The sequence below is a fragment of the Dinoponera quadriceps genome, unplaced genomic scaffold (genome assembly GCF_001313825.1).
Source record: "Dinoponera quadriceps isolate SergipeBrazil2010 unplaced genomic scaffold, ASM131382v1 scaffold3131, whole genome shotgun sequence".
In the NCBI taxonomy this organism is placed as follows: Eukaryota; Metazoa; Arthropoda; class Insecta; order Hymenoptera; family Formicidae; genus Dinoponera; species Dinoponera quadriceps.
This window is the reverse complement of record NW_014557150.1, coordinates 13,283-40,648: the sequence shown is the minus strand read 5'-3', so window position 1 is coordinate 40,648 and position 27,366 is coordinate 13,283. Positions and strand designations below refer to the sequence as shown.

General features: G+C 40.5%; 1 protein-coding gene across 1 annotated transcript; it reads left to right on the top strand.

Annotated features, from left to right (window-relative positions):
- Nucleotides 1-288: 288 nt before the first annotated feature.
- On the top strand, nt 289-8,240 carry LOC106748756. Its single transcript, XM_014627605.1, has 3 exons — nt 289-868; nt 7,605-7,814; nt 8,188-8,240. Exons 1-3 carry the CDS (start codon nt 289-291, stop codon nt 8,220-8,222), a joined length of 825 nt encoding a protein of 274 aa, XP_014483091.1. The 3' UTR covers nt 8,223-8,240.
- The last annotated feature ends 19,126 nt before the right edge of the window (nt 8,241-27,366 follow it).

Here is a 27,366-nt window from a genome sequence, read left to right as displayed (position 1 = left end):
TCGGAAAAGCTGAGAAACTAAAAAAGTGCAGCGTACAGAAATTAGAAGCCAAGCTGAAAATCTACCAAGCAAGGTGAATAACACAGACAATATACAGACAATACACAGATATCCAAGATAAATAATGAGACAGGCGAAAGCCCAGCTTCAGAGAAAATTGCACATAAATGGGAATTAACCTCAAACCTTCACACATATAAAGAATCGAAAGGAAAAAAGCTTGAAAAGCTGTTGAAGAATCCACACTCACAGGAGAAAATAACGGCCTTTTTAAGCAAAACGCAAACAATGACGAAGCATAGAAGAGCCCTAGAACAACCCAACATAAAGACCCTCCACATGAAGAAAAAGAACACGACAGAAATAGGTAAGACAAACACAGGGTGGGGCATAGCAACAATGATCCCAGAAGAAGCACACAAAGAAGAAATCAACAACCTAAAAGCAGAAATAAAAAAATTAGGAAATATCATGGACAATTTTCAAAATCAAACACAAAGCAAGCACCTCGCAACCGCTACAACCGAGAGGCAACCGGAAAAGGCGAAGCACAGCCAACTCGCACAAGAAAAAAATATGCAAACAGACAAAGAAGAACCATTCATACAAATATTAAGCAGAGAAAACAAAAGAAAAAGAGAGTTGAGCAACGCAATATTAACACAAAAGGAAGAAAGCATAGACTACAAGAAAAGGACAGCACAAACAAAGCAGAGCAAGAGCCCAGCCCAAGTAACGAAGACACTTGGAATAAAAGAGAGCAGCAACACGACAGTAAGAAGCGCCAACGAAGGTAGCAGCAAGACAAAACCACCGCCAATCAATGTTCTATCTCAAGACCCGAAAGACACTGTTAACGCAATTAAAAGTAAGTTAAATATAAGCAACTTTCATGTCAAAAGGATAAATAGCAACAAACATACAATCATACTAGAAAACCTAAGCGATTTTAAAAGAGTTAAAGAACTATTAACATTAACAAACACACATTTCTACACATACACGGTAAAATCAGAAAAAAACCATATGTTTCTTTTCAAAGGCCTGAACCAATCTTAATCAGAGGATGAAGTTTATAAAGAGCTAACCAAACACAACAATGAAAACATCCAATTTCTTAAAACATGCAAATTCGCCACAAAAAGATCAATTCAAAATAAAATCAGTCTACCCATATTCTTAGTTACAATTGAAACCAACAGCAACCTAAAACTACTCAAAAACATTAAAATTATCGATTACAACATCATCCACTGGGAAAGATTGAAAAAAAAAGAAAACACACAATGCAAAAAATGTCAAAAAATAGGGCACACTGGCAAATTGTAACATGGAGTACCAATGTGTAAAATGGAACATCAAATACAACCCAGGCGAATGCAGCAATAATATTAATAGCACAGCGGATTTATACTGCGTAAATTGTAAAGGTTTTCGACACCCAGCATCATATAAAGGTTGGCCCAGAATAAAAGAATTAAAACAATTTATCGAAAATAAAAAAATAAATAAACAAAGAAACGGAATAAACACAGACCCAAGAATACAAAACAACATACATACGCACAAATTGCAAGAACACCACACTCAGAACAAAAACAAGACTACACACGACAACAATATAATACACAAATACCATGGACACAAACGCCTGTCACTAGAGACGCACAAAAAAAAGAAATACATTCCGACATAACACATCAAATACTTCAAAAAATAGATAATCTAGACAAGACAGTCATGATACTAACCCAAAACATCAACAGGATTAATGCAATACTGAAAATATGGCCATTCCCAAACGAAAATGAATAAAAAAACATATCAGAGTACAAAAGAAAAAACGGCGCTTAGACTCATTGCACTCAACGTAAACTCGATCATCAGTAACCATAAAAGAATTAGTCTTTTGAACTTAATGAAGAAACACAAACCAGATTTAATGCTTCTAGGCGAAACGAAACTCAACGAGAAACACACAGTCTACTTCAAAGATTACGACATAATCAGAAACAACAGGATAAACGCAAAGATGGGCGGAGGTACTGCCATAATCTGTGAAAAAGGCCTAACGCACAAGAGGATAGAACTCAAGAACGCACCCCAAGTCCTAGAATCGACGATAATTCGAATTGACATGGATAACTCACAGAAGTTATATATAATCGCGGATTACGCGAACAGTAAAGGTAACAAAAACTTTATAAAAGAAGTCCAGAACATTTTTGACGAACTGAACCTAAAGGACAATAAAAATTACTACATCCTAGCAGGAGACCTAAACACATAAGCTGGGCCAAAAGCAGAAACAATGATAGAGGAAACAACCTAAAAGCGTGGTTAACGGACAACGAGATCGACAAAATAATTACCATCCTACATTCGGAGAAACTATCATACCCGAAAAACAGCTCGTACTTAGACTTAGTCCTCGCCGATGCGATGATAATAGAATTCTCAAACACGTGCGACAATATGGTAAAAACAATCCGAGCAGATAGCGACCATAAGGCTCTTACTTTTGACGTAGAAATAGAAGCGAAAATACAAATAGATTGCGATAACACAAATGACGATAAAATAAACTATAACAGAACTAACTGGGATAAGATAAAAAAAAATATTCAATAAAACTAATATAACAATTCCCTCAGACAGAAACCTGACAATAGAAGAAACCGAAAATAATTTAGGAAAACTAGAAAACATTATACTAGAAGCACTAAGAAAAGCAACACCAAAAACAAAAAGCAAAAAGCAAAACTGACAAATACATGAATAACAAAATAAAAAACTACAAAAAGAAAAAAAGAAAAACTTTATCAGAGAGTCATAAAATTAAAAGAACATTCAACACGGACAAACAAACGTTACAAACCATAGCACAACTCAAAACACAAATGAAAGTAACAAGAGAAAGTCAACGAAACCTCATAAACGAAGCAGTGAGTGAATATTGACTCAACAGAATTAAAAACATCAAATACAACGACACAAAAAAAATGTGACCAGAAATCAATAAGTTGTTTAGAAAAAAAGAAAATATAGAACTTCCCAACCTAAAAATAAAACAAGGAAACATAAATCTATTAACAATAGCTGGAATTAACCACACAGAAATCCCAATAGACACTGATAAAAACTTCAACATCAAAGACCTCACACAGAAATTAAACGTAATGGCAGCGCACTACTCAGAAATGTGCAACAAAACAGTAAAACTAGGCAACGCGCCCTTAAGTAACATATTCAAAAGAGAATTCGACAAAATCTGCACAAAAAATCAAAGAAAATACGGAGAAAAACAACACACTATGTCAATTCTCAAACGCAAACACACCACAGAACCCTGAGATAAACAAGTCAAAAACAAAATACTTTACAAATTCCTCCAGAGTAGAATCCCTCTTCAAAAACCGAAGCAATAAAACCTCATCAGTACACGATAACATCCCTAACATAGCATTGAAAAATATAACGAGAGAAATAGCCCTAAACCACACAATCTGATTCAACAACCTGACAAACTCCAACCATTTCCCAGACAGATGGAAAACTGCTAGAACAATATCCATACCAAAGAAAAACAAAAACAAGACACAACCGAATAGCTACAAACCCATTAGCCTCTTACCAAATATAAGTAAAATATATGAAAAAATAATTAACAACATAATCACAGAATACTGCGACAAAAACCACATAATCCCAGAAAATCAATTCGGATTTCGCCGACAACACTCAACGATACACGCAATAAATAAACTAACTTCGGACGCAGTCTGGGCTCTAAATAGTAAAAAATACACAGGCGCATGCCTAATAGACTTGGAAAAAGCCTTCGACACAGTCTGGCTTGAAAGATTAATTTTCAAACTAATTAAAAAGAAATTCCCCGAACACCTTATCAAAATAATATGGAATATGATTTTCAACAGAAAATTCAAAACCTACCAAGGTAATAGCACATCGAAAAATTTCAATCACAAACGGACTACAACAAGGCACAATAATCTCCCCGATTTTATTCAATATTTATACTTGCAACATACGAGGTCTGTTCAATAAATATCGTGAATTTTGAATTTCCGCGGGTTACGTGTATTTGATTTTANTTGGTACTCATGTCCCTCACTTATGCCGACAAGTTCGGCCATTTTGAATATTCAGTTTATCTTTGACAGCTGTTTTGCTTGGACGTGTTTTGGCTCGTATTCGATTTTTGCATATTCCAAAAAATGGATCAAAGAATCTGTATCAAATTTTGTGTGAAAAACAAAATTAAGTGCGCGGACACATTCCAAATGTTGACTGTGGCATATGGTGAAGCTACTTTGAACCGAAGCAACGTTTATCGGTGGTACAAAATGTTCTCGGACGCCCGAGCACGTCAACAACAGACGAAAACATTGATGAAGTGAAGAAAATAGTATTGGCCAATCGTCAAATCACCGTTAGAGAAGTTGCTGAGGACCTAAACATATCGATTGGCTCGTGCCATTCGATTTTTACTAATGATTTGGGTATGAGACGGGTCGCCGCGAAATTCGTACCAAAATTGCTCAATTTTGACCAAAAACAGCATCGAATTTTTGGCCAAAAGCAACACACTAATGATGGTGCAGCCACCGTATTCCCCAGACCTGGCCCCCTGTGACTTTTCTTGTTCCCGAAACTGAAGAGGCACATGAAAAGACGATGCTACGCTACGATTGAGGAGATAAAGACGGCATCGAAGGAGGAGCTGAACAAGATCACAAAAAATGATTTTTTAAAGTGCTTCGAAGATTGGAAAAAACGTTGGCACAAGTGTGTAATATCTGATGGGGATTACTTTGAAGGAGACAAAATAGATATTCATGAATAAATAAATAATTTTTGTAAAAACACAAAATTTGCGATACTTTTTGAACAGACCTCGTACATAAAGCGCAAAGTCCAGAAACGGACAAACATAGATATAGAAAGAAATGTATCAATAATAGAAACTTAAGATCGTACAATAATTTTTTTTTTAGTTTGCGAAACACTCGCAAGAGTGGACAAACTGGATACTGGTAACACCGTCACACACATACTTTTGTTTACTTAAGTATAATACAAAATGTACAAATTATCATAGTCGAATAAAATAAACAATTTAAAACAAAACAAAACGTCCTGGAAGAGGATGTACTCAACAAACATCGTTTACTCGCTCACTCGCGAGGCTTAAACGTACTGGTAGGTCTGCAGATCAGGTCAAAGTCCGGAGAAGCCCATTTACTCCGATCACATAACATACGTTAGGTGGTCCTTTATTTAGGTCAAAGAAGTTAATCTGTTTACCTGGGATAGGACCATATGAGAGTGTTGAAAGGGGAATTTAGATTTAAGTAATTGAAAGGAAATGAATGAATAAATTTAAGAACTTGGTTAAATTTAGGGCATTTTGAATAAAACAGTTTATTAATTATACTAAAAACATAATTTGGTTCTCACATGCATTAATAATAGTGATAAATTGATGAGTAAAGTCATTGTAAAGATGCAATATTTAAAAGATCAAAGGGTTTGTTAAAGTTAAAAATTGAGATATATGGGTTAACATTATAGGAACTTTTATAAATCAGCATTATTGGAATAATGCAAATACAAGATGAAGATTAAAGTAAGGTTAAGTAAAAAAGTAATCGGCGTAACTTAATTTAATACAATAGGATTTAAAGTAACAAAAATATTTTATGTATCGGTATGGCGAGAAAAACATCATTATATAATACAAGGAAGATAATAATTACTCAGTATGTGTGTTTTGAGGAGTAAAGTGGGATTGGAGATTGAATTGAAATGATTAAAAGTCATGTTTAAATATGAAATAGAGACTTACGATTTATGTGAATCGACTATGGTAAATAGTACGTAAAACATGGATTCGTTGATCGTGGTGTGCCGGATTTATGGGATCTCGGAATATCGAGAGAAATAGTTCACTTAAGAGATCCCGACTTGCACAACGAGTTGTTTGACAGCAGAAGGCGAAGTGAAAAAGACTCACTCACTGACTGACACTGAGTGACTGATACAGACTGACTACGGTTAAATCGAGCGAATCTGATACTCGGACTAATTATCGGAATATCGAAACGAATATCTATAAGAAATCCCTAGTTACGCACAGCAAGTTTCATAAAACGGGTGGCACTGGAGAGATCCCGATCTGATCAACAAAGACGAAGTTGTGGCGGAAGACATAATGGTTCGAACGCAAAAAATATTGAAAACGATAATACGCAACAGTAGTCAAACGAGCAAGAAGTGCTCGCGGCAAGAGAGTGAAGCTTATATAGGGAAGATTTTTGGAGGTGGCAGATGACGATCGCCAATGAGAAGAGTTTGCGTGGAAAACAGATATAAAGGATGAGAAAATGGATACTCTGGAAAATTCCTAATATCATTTGGCTGTCACAAACGATCCTAAGAACATAATCCCATCAAAGGGCTTAACTCCGACCGACTATGTATGAAGGCGGATAAGATCGCAGACGCGTTGGGAAACTCATAACGCATTTGGCGGTGTGTAATCGTCTTTTTACAATAGCGCATGCCCAAATCCGTCTGTTTCCAGATAATATAAAAATTAGGATTCGTTATTGCCGGGTTACCCCGGATGTAACAAACTACGTGTCTTACGTGAAGGCGGAAAAAATGAAGACGCGTGGGGAAACATATAGTGCGTTTAACGGTGAGCCATCATAAGCTTATTCTTTTTACAATAACGCTTGCCCGAAGTCCGTCTGCTTCCCATTTATATAAAAAAAAAAAGGAATTCGTAGTTCTCGAGATATCAAGGATTAAGGGATTAGGGCAGTCTAGGATTTTCAAAAAATCGAAATTTTCTTTTTGCTTAAATTTTAGGGTCCTAAGAACATTATTCAATTGGTAGAGTAGTGAAAAAAAAATTTTTTCCCTGTTCAATCCGCTGTAGTCAAAGCGTTCGGAGTGGGCGATGAGCGCATTTTCTACCTGCCGCGGCGGGCTTCCTTTTGTCCCCTTTTTACGACTCTTACCCTCTGCACTAATGTACCAACGGGGCCTGAGGGCTTTAATGGTTCCCCAAAAGGCCGTTAGGAAGTGCTAGTTCATCAATACAGCTGTATGTGTGGGCTTGTGTGTGGGTCAGTCAGCTGAAAAACGACGCCACGCTTCTGGACGCTTCTTTCTGTTTTCGTTAGTTTTTCTGTTTCAACGAATTACTTTAATGACTACAGTAGTTTTTACTGATAAACTATCATTGTTAACAATATGAGTGAATTATCAACAGATGCCAAGCCCAAGCACGATCACTGCCCGAGCGGAGAAAATTCGTGGTGCTCGTAGCAAAGGGCCGAGGCCACTGGAACTTTGGACGAATATACACATAAAACACCTTTACATGAAGAAGTATACAAGGCTATAACTCCCACTTATGAAAAAATAACCAGTAATGACCTACTCACTCGTTGCATAGGCGGCTTCACTCAAAACAGTAATGAGAGTTTCAACGCTATAGTATAAGTCGATGGCCCCGAAAGTGACATCCAGTGGCAAAAATGTACTTGACACAGCTGTATATATTGCTGTAGGTACTTATAATGATGGCCTCAAAAGTGCCATGAGAGTCATGCAGAACATAGGCATCAAAATTGGGCCAAACTGCTACAATTACTGTCAAGAGACTGATCAAAACCGCATCAAATTATCCGATCGTTCGCTCTCAGATGCTGCAAGAAGATCTCGAATCGAAGAGGAGGCATCCAGAAAGGAAGAAGATGAGTTCCACGTGTCCATGGAAGGTGAAATGTACGGCGCAGGCATCGCATACTGAAGATATAACAAAATTTTCAGCACGTAAAATTTTAAACGCGTTTTTCTCGAAACTGCATTTTTCAAATCGGGCGACGATGGTACTCGGAGACTATCGCACGTATCCACTTAAAATTTTAACTGTAGCTTCACAGTAACATTACCTAGTAAACTACGTACGATTTTTGTGTTATCATTGCAACTTTTTTTTTATAAACAATTTACTGCTCATTTTTCGGTCAAAAATTGAACCTTTTAATTACAAGTCCGCCATTTTGCGAAAAATTGATGTAAAGCTAAAAACATACGTATTTTACTAGCAAGTCTTATATAGATTAAATCCTGTTCTTTATTTTGTTTTAGATAGCACGAATTCCTATAATCAGCGTCGCCCGTAGGGGCCCTCTTGAAAAAAGTGATTCCGAAGATTGGCCCAGTAGCCGCCATTTTGTACCAAAATGTCTATATAAAAATTTTTTTATATACTCAAATACATGTTTAATAAAGCCTGAAAGAGATAAATTCGATTCTTTTTTCCTTACTCCCAGAATAAATTGTCAAAATTAGGCCTTTTTTGAGGGCTCTACACTGGCCTAACCCTTTAACAAGATTATGAGAGAATAATATTAACATTAATAATAAGAATAAAAATAATTTGGGGAAACGTCTCAAAAATTACGAGCGACAGTGCTCCCATCGTCGAAACAACAGTTTACCAGGTGTAGAAGTATGAAAGCGGAATTTCCTTATAGATGGTGTTAGCCATCAAATTAGACCGTAAGACCGTTTCTATAGCGCCATCATCTCCCTCTAACAGCTGACGAAGATTTTCAACACACAACAACCCAAGTTCCATACACCGGTATATTTTTCTATAACCTTAAACATGTCGAGTTTTGTGCCTACAAACTACGAATATCGGACAGCATTGGTTTTTTGTTATCATTTGAAGAAAACTGCTGCAGAATCGCATCGAATGCTTGTCGAAGCTTACGGTAAACGTGCTCTTGGTAAAACGCAGTGTTTCGAGTGGTTCGAAAAATTCAAAAGTGGTGATTTTGACGTGAGAAACGAAGAGCGTGGGAAACCGCCGAAAGTGTTCGCAGACAACGAATTGTAAGCCTTATTGGATGAAGATGATACTCAAACTCAACAAGAACTCGCGGATGAATTGAATGTGACGCAGAAAGCTGTCTCAATTCGTTTGAAAGCCATGGGAAAGATTCAGAAAGTGGGAAAATGGGTTCCGCATGAACTGAATGAAAGACAGCAAGAAAATCGAAAAACCACTTGTGAAATGCTGCTCGACAGATACTAAAGAAAGTTCATCGTATCATGACAGGTGATGAAAAATGGATATATTTTGAGAAACCTAAGCGTCAGAAATCATGGGTGAATCCAGGCGAACCATTGACATCAACTGCAATCGCTTTAGAAAGAAGACAATGCTTTGTGTTTGGTGGGATCAGAAGAGTGTAATCTATTATGAGCTTCTAAAACCTGGTGAAACCATTAACACTGATCGCTACCAACAGCAAATGATCGATTTAAATCGAGCATTGCGTGAAAAACGACCGGAATATGGAAAAAGGCAACACAAAGTCATTTTGCTCTATGATAATGCCCCATCACACACAGCGAACCGGGTCAGGGAAACGATCGAGGCGTTCAGTTGAAAAATACTAACGCATGCGGCTTATTCTCCAGACTTGGCTCCGTCCGATTATCATCTATTCGCATCAATGGGACACGCTCTCGCTGAACAACGCTTCAATTCGTATGAAAATGTGCGAAAATGGCTCGATAGCTGGTTCGCTTCAAAGGAAGAAATGTTTTTTTGGCGTGGCATTCATAAACTGCCGGAGAGGTGGGAAAAATGTAAAAATAGCAATGGACATTATTTTGAATAAAATATTTTTTATCATTTTCAAACAACAGACGTGTAATTTTTACAAAAAATTTCCGGTTTCAAACTTCTATACCTGGTATATAGCATTTTGCTTCTTACTTTATATAGCAATTCAACAAAAAACAACATCTTTATTAAATATAATAATGAACCAAATAAAAATGAAATTTGAAAGAAACGTATTGTATTTTACAACTTCAATGATATTCATCTATTCAATCTAAGGTTCATTTGCACACGACATATGATTTTGTTACCTATTTATTTTTTTATTTAAGAATCCTCACAAATATATTTCTATAGAACTAATGACACCGCCGCCTTTATTCAAATATAATGAGTCCTTTTTAACGCGAATTAAATCATTTCACGGAAAAAGTTTAATTGCGAACAAGTGGTCCAAAATATCAGAAATTAGTTTTTATCGGTTAGTGACTGCTGGTTTTCCTATTCCGGCATAAACAATGTGACCGTGTGTTATTACTGCGCCCTAGAATTGATCAAATGGATCTATACAATTAACGTTGATACGGAACCTCTATGGAAACACTGTTACTGGAATAATACTTGCCAATATGTGGCATCGAAAATTTTTCCAAACGAACGTTTCTGCCCATATACGGATCAAGCTTGCATACCTCGTCACGAAATGCAAGTGTCGACTACATGGAAGAAACGTGTGTGTGAGGCATGAAAGATTCTTTTGCACAAATAAAATCATTATCGCGAAATGATTAATAAATTTAACATTGAAAGCTATTGCAACAATGCAATTCTGTTAAAACTGGGCGCGATGCAACATTGCATGGATGTACTATTCGATGCGCTTGAACGTTCCGTCGAGAATGATAAAAAATGCAACATGAGCGTTATGTTACTTGATTTTCTGAAATATGTTAAATCCGTCTGCGAAAAATATACTACGAAATGTATACGTACCTATAGTGCGATAGATAATTTACGACGATCTACCTTGACAGGAAGAAGGAGCAACATTTGCTCCATATGCTATTACAATGAACGTTCCATATTATTTCTACCCTGTTAACATTTATATTGTTTACATACGAAGAATGTGGGACTCGCGTTAAATAATGTTCCGTATGTCGAAGTATTATGTGGTTCTGGATACAATTCATTGTGTAAATATTGGGTCTATGTATAATTCCGTAGCAAAACTTTGACAGATGTCATTCGTAGTTGTTTTTCCGCTCACACATGTGTAAAACATATGAAGAGTCATACATTAAGTGAAAGCTGAAATTTGTGTCGACATTTAAAGAATGTATTCACAAAGATCCGTGACGTATACGAAGTTAAATAATATTTTATTATTAATTTATTTAATTATATTTAATTATTTGAACAAAGAAGGAAAAAACGTGTCTTTTTGGTGCATCTCGCTCTTTTATTTCCGAAAAGGCAGAAACGCGTCGCAAACTCACAAACTCACAAAAAGATATGCGCCGTGTACGGAGAGAATGCCGTGAGCGAAAATGTGTGTAGGAAGTGTTGTGCAAAATTTCGTTGCGGAGATTTTGATCTCCAAAATGTTCCTAGCTCTGGTCGACCAATCACTATTGATGTCGATCAAATCAATGTTTTAATCGACTTCGACCGACATTTGACGACTACAGAGATTGGGCATTACCTCAACATTGACCAATCAACTGACTGTTTCGAGACATTTACCGAAGCTTGGGGTGATAAATAAGTTTGATGTTTGGGTGCACAAACTGAGCATAAAGAATGTAATGGACGGAAATTCAGCTTGACATTCGCTGCTCAAACACCATCAAAACAAACTCTTTTTAAAGCGGATGATAACTGGCGACAAAAAATAGATTTTTTTACAACAATGTTAGTCGAAAAAGATCATAGTCGAAGCGCGGGGAGGCTGCTCAGACGATCGCCAAAGCTGGATTACACCCGAAGAAGGTCATGCTCAGTATCTGGCGGGAAAGGAATTGTCTATTATGAATTGCTGCCACCCAACAAAACGGTTGATTCGACCAAGTACTGCTTACAACTGGCCAAATTAAAGCAAACAATCTATAAGAAATGGCTCGAATTGGCGAACAAAAAAGGCATTGTGTTCTACCAGAACAACGCTAGATCACACGTTTTCCTGATGACCCGGTAAACGTTATTGCAGCTTGGTTGGGATATTTTGGTGTACCCATAGTATAGTTCGGACCTTGCAACTTCAAACTATATTCTAGGCTACAGAACAATTTTAATAAAAAAACCTTCAGTTCCCTGGACGTCCTCATAAACCACATAGATGATTTCTTTGCCCAAAAATCTCAGAAATTCAATAAAAAGGGGTTAATGAAGGTCATAAAGAGATGACAGAAAGTCATTGAACAGAATGAAACATATGTAGTTGATAAAAATCGCTTTTTCTTCTAAATATTTTGGGTTTGAAATTCACTCGATTTTTGTTTCGAAATTAAGCATAGACGCCATAAAAATAATATGGTCATTTTACGCATTGCTTAACATCGAATTGATGTAAGTTTTTAACATCTTTTTAAAATTCTAATCAGCTATCTTGCTAAGCCGTGATAAGATGTAAGTTTGGTCACAATCTAGTGATATAAAAATAATTGACGGTTGTTGATTTGAGCTAAATTGTGTTATTTGTGATTATTTGTTATTTGTGTAAATTGTGTTATTTGTGTTATTTGTGATAAATTGTGTTATAACAAGATATCTTGTTTGTCAAGCAATTACTAATATTAACACATTAACGGCGGGCGATATTTTGTGTGATCATAGAAACTTTAAGGTACAGTCGAGCTAAATTGTATTACTACGACTCCCGTCTTTAAGCCGCAGTCGAGCTAAATCGTAGTACTACGACTCCCGCCTTTAATGTGTTAATAATATGTCATCATACAGTTATACAATTTTTTAAAAATTGAAATTTGTTCCATTAAAATTTCTGATAATGTAAGAAAACGTATTTTTTAAAATAGATTTTCTATTTTTTATATTTTTAACAAAATAAGTTGTATATATCGATATCGCTTCCGTAAACAATTTCCAATCGGATAAATATCTATTGATTCTCAATTTTGTGATTGATTGGTTAAATTGTGTATGCGTGTGTGTGTGTGCGTGTGTTACATAGATTTCTAATAGTTTAATTTTAACCGAAGAATGATCGAAAATCTTTATTTTGGAATTTTTCAAATCAAAATTCAAAAATGTGAATGACCAATATATTTTGTTGTTTATATACAAATGGTTTCTGCGAAGAAAATTGCGACATGATAGAGATGCGTAAGTAAATATTGATAGGAAATGAAACGTTCTTGTTAATGAACAAATTACAATGGAATATTTTAAATTTCGATTTGCGTACGGCTTTAGAAAATGTAAACAAGAAAAATTATAAGAGAGATTAAAATTTTTTATAACATTTTGTCGTTCGTTATAATTTTTAATCAAAAGGAACTTTATGTTGGGTGTATTTCACCGCATTTATGAAATGATATTTTAAGAATGCAAAAATTGGTATTAGGTTTATTTCATCATACGAGGTCTGTTCAAAAAGTATCGCGAATTTTGTGTTTTTACAAAAATTATTTATTTATTCATGAATATCTATTTTTTCTCCTTCAAAGTAATACCTATCAGATATTATACACTTGTGCCAACGTTTTTTCCAATCTTCAAAGTACTTCAAAAAATCATTTTTTGTGATCTTGTTCAGCTCCTCCTTCGATGCCGTCTTTATCTCCTCAATCGTAGCGTAGCGTCGTCCTTTCATGTGCCTCTTCAGTTTCGGGAACAAGAAAAAGTCACAAAGGGCCAGGTCTGGGGAATACGGTAGCTATGGCATCATTAGTGTGTTGTTTTTGGCCAAAAATTCGCGCACAAGCAACGATGTGCGAGCAGGGGCGTTATCATGGTGCAAAAACCAATTTTTATTCTTCCACAAATCCGGGTGTTTCTGGCGGATTGCTTAGCGCAAATTGCGCATAACTTGCAACTAATATATTCTGTATTGACTGTTCTACTATGTGGCAAGAACTCATGATGCACCACGCCCCTGCATTCGAAGAAAACTGTAAGCAAAATATTCACATTCGACCGAACTTGGCGCGCTTTTTTCGGTCTTGGCTCATGCGGCAGCTTCCATTGGGATGATTGAGCATTGGTTTCCACGTCATAACCATAAACCCATGATTCGTCACCAGTTATGACCCTCTGGAGCAAATTTGGGTCGTCGCGGACAGAGTCGAACAGCTCCACAGCAATGTTAATGCGATGCTGTTTTTGGTCGAAATTGAGCAATTTTGGTACGAATTTCGCGGCGACCCGTCTCATGCCCAAATCATTTGTAAAAATCGAATGGCATGAGCCAATCGATATGTTTAGGTCCTCAGCAACTTCTCTAACGGTGATTCGACGACTGGCCAATACTATTTTTTTCACTTCATCAATGTTTTCGTCTATTGTTGACGTGCTCGGGCGTCCGGCACGCTCTTCGTCGTTCACATCTTTTTGGCCCTCTGAAAACATTTTGTACCACCAATAAATGTTGCTTCAGTCAATGGTAGCATCACCATATGCCACAGTCAACATTCGGAATGCGTCCGCGAACATAATTTTGTTTTTCACACAAAATTTGATACATATTCTTTGATCCATTTTTTGGAATAGGCAAAAATCGAAGACGAGCCAAAACACGTTTCCAAGCAAAACAGCTTTCAAAGATAAACTGAATATTCAAAATGGCCGAACTTGTCGGCATAAGTGAGGGACATGAGTACCAACATAACGCCACAAAAAAATCGAAAATCGAATATACGTAACCCGCGGAAATTCAAAATTCGAGATACTTTTGAACAGACCTCGTATATACCAGGTGTAGAAGTTTGAATCCGGAAATTTTTTGTAAAAATTACACGTCTGTTGTTTGAAAATGATAAAAAATATTTTATTCAAAATAATGTCCATTGCTATTTTTACATTTTTCCCACCTCTCCGGCAGTTTATGANTAACACCATCTATAAGGAAATTCCGCTTTCATATTTCTACACCTGCTATACGAGAAATATAAACGAGCCTTTTGCAAAAAAACCATATATTTTTCAAAATCAATTCTAATTTACATTTTTCTTATTTTTTTACATTGTCCCCCATTTTGACTATACACTTCCTCCAACGGTCTGGCAATTTTTTAATTCCGTTATCATGAAAAGTTCGCGGAAGTGTGTCAAACCAATTGCACACGAACTGCTGCACATCTTTGTTCGTTGTGAAGCGCTTTCCACCATGGGCTTTCTTGAGTGACCAAAACATATGGAATTTGCATGGTGACAGGTCTGGTCTATAGGGTGGATGTTCTAGGATAGCCCAATGCATATCGGCTAATTTTTGTTGTGTTACTGCTGCAGTGTGGGGCCGGCGTTATCATGGAGAAGCAACACACTTTTCTCAACTTTGGAACTCAATGGGCCGGCAATTTTCGAAAACCCAACTTATTGCAAATGATTGATTGTACACTTCCATAGCTGATTTGAAGTTCCTGAGAGATTTCAATAACAGTTAAGTGCCGATCGCCTTCGATGAGTTCTCGAACAACCTCGGTGATTTGCGCTGTGATTCTGGTGCGGGGACGGCGCTGGTGGGCAATGTTTTCAACACCCTCCCGTCCTTTCTTAAATTCGTCATACCACCCGCTTCACCCGAGCCCATGAAAATGTTCTTTTCCCGAACTGTGGGAGTAAACAGCGCCGAATTTTAGCAGCACTTACATTTTCGTTGACGAGAAACTTAATAATAACACGATGTGCAACTGCGGGTTGTACATTTTTCTCGCTCATCGTGATTGCTGCTGAGAGTAATAAGCACGTGGTGCGCCAATGTAATTACTGCGTACCTCATGAAGATACCCCCCTCCACTATCCAAAACTTTGCAGAAAAATATATGCAGACCTTTTACGCCGCCGACGGGCGCGCAATTTAAAAAGGCTCATTTATATTTGATTCACTCTCGTAATATCGCATTTTAAGAATGCAATATTAAAATAGCGATGTTAGATTTATATTATCCCATCTGTGATATTATAAAAATGCCAAAGATATTATATTTAAACAATATTATTTATATACATGAGTTATACATAAAACACTAAATTATGAAACGATAACATTAAGTTGCAGGAATAAAAAACGTCACAAACAAATATTTTTTAATGCTTCATCTTTCACTAATTTGGTCTTAAATTATAAAAAAGAAAGTTGATTTGTTATTTCGTGTTTTGTTCAATATTATACTTTTCAAGTTAAAATAATATCCAATAAATTATGCCGAGGTTAAATGCAGTACAAGAATAATGTTAAAATAACGATAACATTATATTTTTTAAGTGTTTTCTCTTATGTATTGTCACCGCAATTCTCGTCCGTGTCGGTTGCGGGACTTCTTCACCTTCGCATTCGCGCGGCAGCGAACCCACCTCGGCTAATTCTGATTTTCATTTTCTAACAGCGAGTCGAATCCTTCATTCTTCCGCGTGGTAGAACGTCGTAGTTCTTACACGTTCTTCCTCGATTTTGCGGACACGTCGGAAAGGAGTTGGGAGAGACAATAAATGAGAGACCGTTTTAACATTTAGATAACAATACTTTAATTCGATTCAACTCTAATTTCAGACAACTAATCCGTTCTATAATTAATATTCCTAACCAAATGTGACATAGAAATAACAACTCGTTAATTAGCCTTTGTTCTTCAAGTATAGGCAACTACATTCAATGCCACAGGAGATTCCGTAACGCGATCAAAAGTAAGAGATCTCTCGCCTGCGATGATCCGCGAGATGTTGTTTTTATGCGGCGGATATGAGCCGCTTGACAGCAGCTATAATAAGGCCCAGAGTTTTAACCGAAAATCTCTCTTGCCTGGCGTCGTTACGCGAATCTCGTCGGGTTTTCCGTGGGGCGCTAGTCGGGTTTTTCCCGACAGTAGTTAGTGCTTCTGGCCGATCTTGTACAACATCCACTCTAGCTCGTTCGCCAGAAACAGTTTCCACAAACAAACATACGAGCTCATGATACGGCTCAATATTCAATGTACAATATAATACAGGCAACAATTTACTGAGGACTGTGCAATCGGCGGTTAACCCTTTCGCGGCGAACAGCGCCTTTAGGCGCTCAGCTATAGATGCTCATTCTCAGCGAACAGCGCCGTTCGGCGCTCAGGCAAATTTACCCGCGGTGAACGAACAGCGCCAGATGGCGCCCATCCGGAGCCGCTCTCTTCGTACGAAGGCGCTGTTCGTTTGTTATCAACAACTGCCATTAATGTCCATTAAGTTGTTTTTGACGTGCTAGCAGCATACGCTTCTTGTGCAAAGGTTTTTTTTACATAGTCAAATATTATATACACACTGCGTTCGGAACGACTCGCGTATTTGGTCCGCGCGGTCGATCTGGCATCGGCTGCTTAGAGCGCAACTCTTTCCAGAGCACTCCGCCGCGAAAGGGTTAAAGAAGGCAACCGAGTCCTGTGCCCAAATCTCCGGGATTCCTACGTTCGAGACTCTCTCGAGCACGGCCCTTGTCGCCCTGCGACGTGGCCTTCCGATCTCGTAAGTCGGTGCGACCCTACCTTCAGAGCGCCACGGACGTCCAACAATTTCTAATTCCTGGTCCTCTTATGGCGCCTATGCCGCCGAGAAACGACCGCAACTAACTTGGAACGCAACTCTAATACTTTTATTATCCGCGGCTGTACACAGGTTCACTTTTTCACCCACTTGCCACCAGAAGCTCGTCTCTCTTCCTCGGGATCTTGTCCCTCTGGTCCGGCAGCTTCGCTCGCTCACTATCGCACTGGGACATTTGCTCGCCATCGGGCCGCACAGTGACGAGCAGGGCTCGTCACTTAGCGCAAGAGGCAGCCGTAGCAAGGATCCGTCGCGCCAATCGATGCGGCATCCGATTGGTTTTCCCGGCTAGATCACGCGTATCAATGGTGCTCGCGGGAGCCTTACGTCTGGTGTTGTTATTTTGACGCTCGTTTATCCTTGTTTTCTCCCGGGACGACATTCGGCAACTTTTGGGTTCGTAATATTTAAAGGAATTCCCTGGCCCCTTCCGTAGGGATCCTCCCTCGTATGCTCTGCAACCAGGTGGCGGAGCCTTTCGCCTTTTTTAGCATAAGGCGGCCGTCCCCACTGTCCGTCACCAGCTGTCCGTCCGAGAAAGGAAGATCTCCCCGTCCTTCCGCGTGTCGCTCTAGCCGCCCTTTCCGAGTGCTTGCTATCGAATGTCTCTCCTTGGCTCCTCCCGGCAACTCCGATTTTTTCCAGTCTTCTTTTGTCCAGTGTACTAGCTTATTGTGGGTGCTCTCACAATAAAAAATAATACTAGCCGCGGGTCGCGTCTCGTGCATTAACGGTGCACAACAGACAAAATTAATAAATTCGGTCGCCTTCTCTCAAGAGAAGGCGCGAGTTTCCGGTTCATTCTCAGCCAAACTACGGCCTGAGTGATGAGCAAAAATTTTACAACGCCAAAGTATATTATGACAGCATATAAAATTTAGTTTTTTGTGTTTATTATTCGTAAGCCGGAGAAATTTATTTGTATATTTGGTACTTGTAACAGTGAAAAATGTTGCGCCGTTCCTGAAGTCTCCATTTGGCCGTTAACGGCATTTAGCGCCACTTGAAAACCTTTAATTCACCGAAACGGCAAGTGAACCACACGGCAACAACATGCACGGCAATTGTTGTGAAATAATAAATGTCCAGCAACGGCACGCCGAGTTTTGCATGAGCCGAAAATATAAGCGCGCATCTCCGAATGAACAAGGGCCGATTCTTCCCGGTCATCGATCCGGACGTACTGGCATTCGTTGATTCGCCTCCTTGACCTTCTCGATTCTCACAGGTGGCAGCTCACCGCCACAATTAGCGACAATAAGCTCCGGCTTCCAATTCCGCTCCGAGACCGGTTTATCGCTTCCTGAAGGGTAACGTGTTTGCCGTCTTCATCGTGAGTTCGCGGTAGCCGAATCCTAACTCACGATCGTGTGCACTGTCTTGGTCAAGAATTCGCAACTGCATCGGATTGAAATATAATCGTCGTATTGAAATCGCCGATTCGTGGGTTGAAGAGCCGCGTAGGTAAATCCCGCCGAAGACCAACTCGAGTCGGCACCGATACACTCTGGCGAAAAAGTTTCTCTCTGTTAACACTGAGGCGCAAGCTACTATAAATTGCTGACCGACCTAAAACAGGTACTCCGACACCCAAACACTGCGTCAAGAGAGATGACAACACCGTAAGTATCGCGTTCTTTCTCTGCTTTTATTCGTTTATAAAGTGTGATACCAAACCACGTTAACTGATTTTATGCATATTTGTACATTAGAATCTTTATTGTTTTCTTGTCTGTTATTAACATGAGGTACGAATAAATTTAATTTACCTTCCAGATCCAGTTGCAATTATATCTCTTCTTTTGAACCCGGCAATTCGGCGAGCTCACCCGGACATCATTCTCGTCGCTACATTAACACTTTGCAGTTCTTCGACGGCATAGTGCCGTCGTACTTATTTCGACGATGCGGTCCGTTAACAACATTGTGCCGTCTTGATCTTACAGCATTGATTTTATTGATAAATCGAAACATGTCATAAACATATGATATTATGATTTTAGATATCAGCACTTGTCTAAGAAGAAAAACAACCAAATAAGCGCGGCTAATTTCGTATTATGCCTTTGATAAATTTAAATATCTTCGGTCAAGCGTCAAGCATCTAAGGGTGGACCGCGGACCACAAAAGGTTAAACAAGTTAATTTCATACTCGACGATCGACCGCGGGCGAGTCGTGTGTAGTGCTCTCCTCGAATGGTTGAGCTCAGTGATAGCAGCTATTTTATTTTGTATGTACATCTATTCTGTTCATTGCTCTCTTTTTGGGTTTATTATTTTAGACATATTATTTTTGTCTCTCTTCGACACGTGCATCGACGCAGAGCGACTCGATGCTAACAAACTAATTTCAAACATTGCGCACGTTTTAACGACGTTTACTGGTGGCGGATGAGAAGTAAAAAAGAAGAGAAGGAGTACTATAATGGTGAGGAGACATTGTAAATATTGTATTATTTTCAAGTAGAAACTATAGACAATTTGACACATAGACTATATAAACAAGTAGTGCAACTTTTCCCACAATTTTATTCAAACAAATGGTAACATGCTAGCAATATCACCCATTAAACGAAACGAAAGTAGACAGACGACGGTATCGTCAGAACGGAATGCAGTCCAACGATATTATCATTTTGAATGGTACGGGAGTTTCAGTCCCTACTGTCTATTTGTACCAAACGTTGACGTCGAATGATTTTACCGACTCGAAAAAAGAGCAACTCTCGGGCGACGTTCACGAGTCGAAGTACGCAAATGAGTCGAACGACGTGAGAATGTTGAGCGAGTCGAACAAGTACGATTATATGAAAAATGCTGGGGTAAGCGAACGGGTCCGAAAACGGGGGAGAAGCCTAGCATGTCCAAAGTGTACAAAGTGTCAGAGTATCATCATTTTGTTTGATTTACAGATTTAGAGACACGATAATTCCATAGTGATCAGAGGGGAGATTTAGAAATTTATCTGCTGCTAGCTTGCTGCCCGGAATGCCAGTAAAACACAAAAGTCTATAACATTCGGAAACTAGTTTAGGTCCGAGGGCCGGTACATGGATTTTCGGATAGATGTTGATAGTTATTGTTGTCTATGCATTTGCTAAGTTCATATCCTCTAGGAATGATCAGTCTTGAGGCTCATTTAATGTGTTTGGCATTGAAATCTCCTCCCACGATAAATTGATTTTCCAACGTTTTGAAAAATTGTGTAAACTGGTCATTTTTTTATTGTGAAACGGGAAGGACAGTAGATTGCAGCTATATTATGCGACCGGATTTCGGAGTTCGACTTTTCCAAATCATCGGCGCAAAACCGACGGGCAAACCCGGAACGCGAAGCGGTATCCAACCTTCTCTTGTTCGTATGAGCTCCAGGTGCGCACAAGTCGCAGTAATGGCTTCCGCGGTCGGCGAAACCGTCCGCGCGTCTGCCCTGCGACCTGAGTTCGTCCCGATCAGGACCGGCAGTTCTGGGGTGAGTTGAGTCGGAGGCCGGGGTGATTTGAACGGTCACGCCGAGAATCAATGTCACGCAGAAAAAGGAATAAAATAAAGAAAAAAATACAAAAATAGCAGCTTCGGCAAGCTTGCACGCCTTTATTCGGCCTTCGCGGCAACCGTGCGGTACAAGGCGCTCTTACGTAACGCCTCACAATATACAAATTACTTTTAAGCTTTCGGTAACTAAATCTTTCTCTCGCGATTACCGTACCGCGGCGGACCCGCGAGGTTCGCTGATATTGGCCGGCCTTTCGAGCGGCCGCCGAGCCAAGGTGGAGAGAACTTTGCACGCTTTACGATACCGACAACACAAAAAAAGAATATAAAATGCAACTAAGCGGCCTTACAAATGCAGGCTCCTTGGTGGCTGGCTCCTGAGGATCCTTGTCCGTCTGCTCTACTCTTCTCTCTCTCTCCCTCTCGACCTCTCTTCGACCGTGCCCCGGCTATCTCTCACCCACACGCACTCGCACTCTCGCCGATACTCTCTTTACTTTCGCCAAACGCCGCCGATGGAAAATCCTTACGAAAGCCGCTACCTCGCGAGTGCCGGAAAATCTTGGGTGAGCCGAAAACAAAAAATCTCACGTGAGCTGATAACAATCTTTCCACTGGGGAGGCTGCTGACTTTAAGCAGCCATTCCCTTCCTTTGTGGTTCCGAAGTCCTCTCCTCGATAGCCGGATTTTTGCCGGCTGTTACCGAGTCGCTCCCTGGCTCGCCGCCTCATCCCCGGCCTATCTCGGCACGGTACCGCGGCTCTTGGCTTCTCGTCCTTGTGCACGACCTCGGCCCGCCGGCCTTACCGCCGCCGAGGGGTCGGGACGATAGCCCCGGCGGTGCAGGTAGCGGCTCCTCGAAAGTCGGCAAAAGATCAGAGAAGGGTGAGTCCACGGGGTCCGGTGGGAGGTTCGGGTGACCTATGCTCCTCCACCCGGCGTTTAAGGCTTCGCCTTTTTTCTGCCGTCATCCGGAGCGGGATTATACATACTTCTGGGACGCGGGGTTCGCTTTGACCGCTCCCGCGCGCCCGCGGCGCGCGGTCTTCGCTATACCGCAAACAAAACAAAAAAAACTGGTGGTCTTAATTTGATGCTCTCGGAGGTGCGCCACCTAATTCACAACAGGGTCCCTTTCGAGGGTTACAGCCCTTGTGACGGGCGTTCTGAGCTGCCACGTCACAATTAATATGTCCTTGTCTGCTCTCTACTCTTATGCTAGTGGCTTGGATATATTCTGTTTGAAATTTCTCAAGCAGATGGTGCCTGATGGTGTTTCTGACTATTACTGAACTTTCTCCTGTGACCCGTGTCCCGTCGGTCGGTGGACGTTCGTCCCGCCCTGGCCGGCGGGGTGGTCGTTTCGGTATCACTGGTCGACCGGGTTTGGTGTCGGTGGCCCTGGCGTAGCTCGCCGGATGTCCAGGCGTGTCTTGTGAGTGGGTGCGTGGACGAGTGAGTAAGTGCGCGAATAAGTGAGTAAGCGAGTGTGAATATTACGCCGTTTATTTAATTATGTCTCACATTGTTTTGTACAGATCGAATAACAATAGGCCGCGCTTTATTTCTGCCTTTTAATGCTGGTAAACATTGCGATGACAGTGTCGGCGACGGAATCCCGTGTTTATATCGTGGTCTTGTATTGACGGCTTAGTCAGTTATTCGGAGGATCTGTGTTTCCCAGAATCTATCTAGAGCAGACGTGACGCTCGGTTCGTGGATCTCACGGTGCCAGCGGAGAGCGGGCGCTGTGTTGACGTTCGGCGCGGTAGTTTGACGTTTCGCAGTGTTTACTGTCGACGGTTTCGCATCGGAGTGCAACGGCGGAATGCATCTGCTTGACTCGGCGTCGCGGTACGCGGGTCACGGGTCGTGGTGGTTGCCGCACGTGGAGTGCTCGCGTCGGTCGACTCCTGGAGCGGAGGGCATGCGGTATCGCGCCTCCTTACAGGAGCGGTGGAATCGGCCGGGCGAGCCTGGCCAACGTGCAGCCGGCCGCAGTAGCTTCGCGATTTCGCGGCGGCCGGTGGTACCTCCGGTGAGGTGCGGCGGAGAAACACGCGTCGTCTCTAGAGTCGCGGCGCGATACGCGGAACGGTATTCCGGGGCGCTCGCATGTCCCGGAGGCGCAGAGCCCATTGACTAGAGTGAAGTGACCGAGGTTGGGAACACTCAACAGAGGCGGCGAACACACCACCCCGACTCGTGCTGATCCCCAGGTCACAGGCGAGAGGACCGGGAGCTCCCGGTGGAGACGGCGAACACGCCGTCCCGAAATGGAAGTTGTTAGGAATACGGTGCCCGCGACATCCACGGGAGAGACCGCGTACGCACGACCTCGTTCTATCCGGATGACAGGATGTCGATTCGGCTGCGTAATCATAGCAGAGACGGCGTACGCACCGTCGCGGTCCCTCGACCTGGGGATGGGATCCGGAGCAGCTGGTGATCTTGCGATCTCGGCTGACTCCGGTGGAGTCTGGCCTCAATACCACGGCGGAACGGTCCTTTATGCCGCGCTTCGCGGTTTTTCCGACACGTGTGTTTGGCAACAACAACAAATGTTTGCTTACGTGTGCATGTGTCGGAAGTGTGCGCCGTGTGTGAAATTGTTTATGGGCGCTGAGCGCCGTTTTTGCGGCTGATGGATGGTCGGTCGGCCGCGGTGTTCGCCGGGGGATGCATCGTTACACTGCATGCGCCGAATCGCTAGGATGGCGGGTGTCGTATATCTTATAATTATATATTTTAAAATAGCTTTTCCAAGCAAAATGGGTTTCGGAAATTAATGTAATATCTATATCGTTTGCACCAAATAAGTTTTTCAGATCAGGGTCATGCTACAAGAGTCCACTAGCATTCCAATTAATATCTTATACAGAGCCACTTTTGTTTTCTGATATTCTCATTACAACGTTCCTCTTGTCTCTAAGCTCAGCTATTAGGTCAAGGATTATTTTTTTCGTTTATATATTGTAGTAATTTACTGTAGATTGCTGTTCTCGTATTATTATTAATATTTTTATCTATAGAGCAGACCTTAGTGCTATTTCTGTGATTTGTTTATGCTAATTGAGCATTCGTTAACCTTTATCTGTTGTTAGTACTATTGTTTGTATTGCTAGAAAATTTAAAATTGCTCCTCGGTCGAAGAAGGGGATATTTCTTGGCTTGATTCCCTTATATATTCTATAGCCTTTATAATTTGCCGGATGTTGCTCATCACAAAGCGCAAATTTGGTAGTTCCTTTCTTGGTTTTTTGCAGTCCTTACCATAATGTCCTGATTGTCCGCAGCGAATATATTTCGGGGTCATGTTACAGTACTATTTTGTGAGGATGGATTAACTGAGAAATTCGTATTACCACCTGGGGTAGTCTTTTCCAAGTATGTTTTCTTCATTGCTCATTTTGTTTGTTTTGGTCTACCACAGGTATTTTATTTCCCGGGTACCCTACGGCAAGCCGTCGAGCATTCCACAATCCACCACCTGAAAAGGCGCCGAACAGGGACTAACAACCCCACACGGGAATAATATAAGGTCTAGTAAAAAGTAATCCATTATTTTTGTATCAAATTGGAGGCTTTATTTAACATAGTTACAATGATCCGATTTAGGTCAAATATGCACCGTTTTGTTCGATAACTTGTTGCCATTTCGAAGGTAATTTCATTATGACTCTCTCATAGAAACCCTCGTCCCTATTGGCAAAAAACTGGGAAAGTCGATTTTCACAAGCTTCTCTTGAGGCGAATTTTTCACCAGCAAAAAAATTCGCCATAGACAGAAACAGGTGGTAATCACTTGGTGCCAGGTCCGGACTATAAGGTGGATGCAAAAGAACCTCCCAACCAAGCTCCCGGAGCTTCTGGCGAGTTACTATCGATGAGTGTGGCCTGGCGTTATCCTGATGGAACACAATTCCTCTCCTATTGGCCAAAGCTGGCCGCTTCTGGGCGATTGCTTTCTTCAGACGGTCCAATTGTTGACAGTACAGGTCCGAATTAAGAGTTTGGCCGTAGGGGAGCAGCTCATAGTAGATAATTCCCTGCCAATCCCACCAAATACACAGCAAAATCTTCCTGACCGTCAACCCTGGCCTGGCCACCGTTTGTGCCGGCTCATCGCGATTCGACTACGATCGTTTTCGCTTGACGTTGTCGTAATTGACCCACTTTTCATTACCAGTAACCATCCGCTTCAGAAATGGATCGATTTTGTTGCGATTCAGCAGCGATTCGCAGATGGAAATTCGATCCATGAGGTTTTTTTGCGTTAACTTGTGTGGCACCCACACATCGAGCTTCTTTTTTAATCCAGTCTTATTTAAATGGTTCCAAACGGTTTTTTTTGCAATGTTTATCTTCTTGGCAATCGAAACGGTGCTTACATGACGGTCGGACTCGATGATTTCCATTATTTTATCAACATTTTCGACAATTGGCCTCCCGAAGCGGGGTGCATTCTTGACATCAAAATTACCGGAATTGAATCGACGAAACCAAAATTGCGCGTGATTGGCTCTTACAGTATTAGGACCATAAACACTATTCATATTTTTAGCCGCCTGGCTTGCGTTTTCGCCTTTAACGAAGAAAAGCTGTAAAATATGGCGTATTTTCTCTTTGCTGGTGTCCATCTTTGACGCGCGCTCAAACAATACTGAGTCAAGCAATCACAAAACTGTCTCAGAGGTTATTTTAGTACGAAATCTTATCTTTCTAACGCCATCTGGCGTAATCCGATCGGACTTATACAACGCGAGATACAAATTAGTAAAGCCCTCTATTGGAAAAATAATGGATTACTTTTTACTAGACCTAATATTATATACTTGTGATAATTACAATGATTTCTTGTCATATGCATAGACGCAGAGTTCGATGTCTTTGAAAAAATTAGAACACTACTATTGACGTAACAACAACGGTAGCTTATGCTAAACGGTATAAATCTATTGCGTAACGGAAGGGATACTGTGATAGTAAGGAGACATTGTAAATATCATGTTATCAAATAGAATTAATACATTTCAAATTTCTTAACTTCTCGAGTAATTGGAAGAATTCGGGCAACCTTATCAATATGCAGCGAACAATGTTGTCAAATAATTTAACTGTTTAGATAGAAGGCAGACAGTCGAACGACGCTCACGAGTCGTCACGAGTCGAGCGACGCGAGAGTATCGATCAAGTAAGGCGTGTAGTTACTTGCAAATGCTAGAAAAACTGAATGAGCGGAGGATGATAGGTCGTGCGGAATTCTAAGCGAACGAGTCGGGCAAGAGGAAATATCCGAAAGAAAAAAAGAATTTACGTCATTGTCTCGTACGCGTATTAGTATTATGCATGTTTGATAATTACAAAGACTCCGCGTCACGTGTACAGACGTAGAGTTCAATGTTATTAAAAAAATTCGAACATTGCTATATATATGGCAATAACGACAGCTTGTGTGAAGCAATATAAATGCATAACATGAGGGAGGGGATACTGTCATAGCAGAGAGACGTTGTTAATCGTCAGACAGAAGCCATATGCAATTTTACAATTTTACTGCATTGAAAATTATAGCGACTTCTTTCAGGATGTACACTATTCAACGAACCGATAACATGCGAGCTATATTATCGACTAAAACGAAAGACAATAGAACAGATATGTTGTCGAATTGAATGAATACGGTTCAATGACATTTACTTTCTGAACAGTTGGAAATTCTTGAACATCGTTATCATTACGTAGCGAAAAATGATGTCGAATAATTCAACTGTTTAGAGAAAAGGTAGACTGTCGAACGACGCTAACGAGTCGAGCGACTCGATATATAAATATATATATTAAAGAGTTACTTATAAGATACCATGTGTAGAAGTATGAAACCGGAATTTCTCTATAGATGGTGCTAGCTATCAGTTTAGGGACCGTAAGACCGCTTCTGCAGCGCCATCGTCTCCCTCTAACAGCTGACGAAGATTTTAACACACAACAACCCAAGTTTCGTCAAGTTCCATACACCGGTATATTTTCTATAACCTTAAACATGTCGAGTTTTGTGCCTACGAACTACGAATATCGGACAGCATTGGTTTTTTGTTATCATTTGAAGAAAACTGCTGCGCATCGAATGCTTGTCGAAGCTTACGGTGAACATGCTCTTGGTAAAACATAGTGTTTCGAGTGGCTCAAAAAATTCAAAAGTGGTAATTTTGACGTGAGAAACGAAGAGCGTGGGAAACCGTTGAAAGAGTTCGCAGACAACGAATTGCAAACCTTATTGGATGAAGAAGATACTCAAACTCAACAGGAACTCGTGGATGAATTGAATGGGACGCAGAAAGCTGTCTCAATTCGTTTGAAAGCCATGGGAAAGATTCAGAAAGTGGGAAAATTGGTTCCGCATGAACTGAATGAAAGACAGCAAGAAAATCGAAAAACCACTTG

Coding starts and splice junctions, on each gene's coding strand:
- LOC106748756 (XM_014627605.1), top strand. CDS start 289: ATGACGAAGCATAGAAGAGCCCTAGAACAACCCAACATAAAGACCCTC. Junction 869..7,604: donor CACTGTTAACGCAATTAAAA/GTAAGTTAAATA, acceptor ATATTGCTGTAG/GTACTTATAATGATGGCCTC. Junction 7,815..8,187: donor GTTCCACGTGTCCATGGAAG/GTGAAATGTACG, acceptor ATTTTGTTTTAG/ATAGCACGAATTCCTATAAT.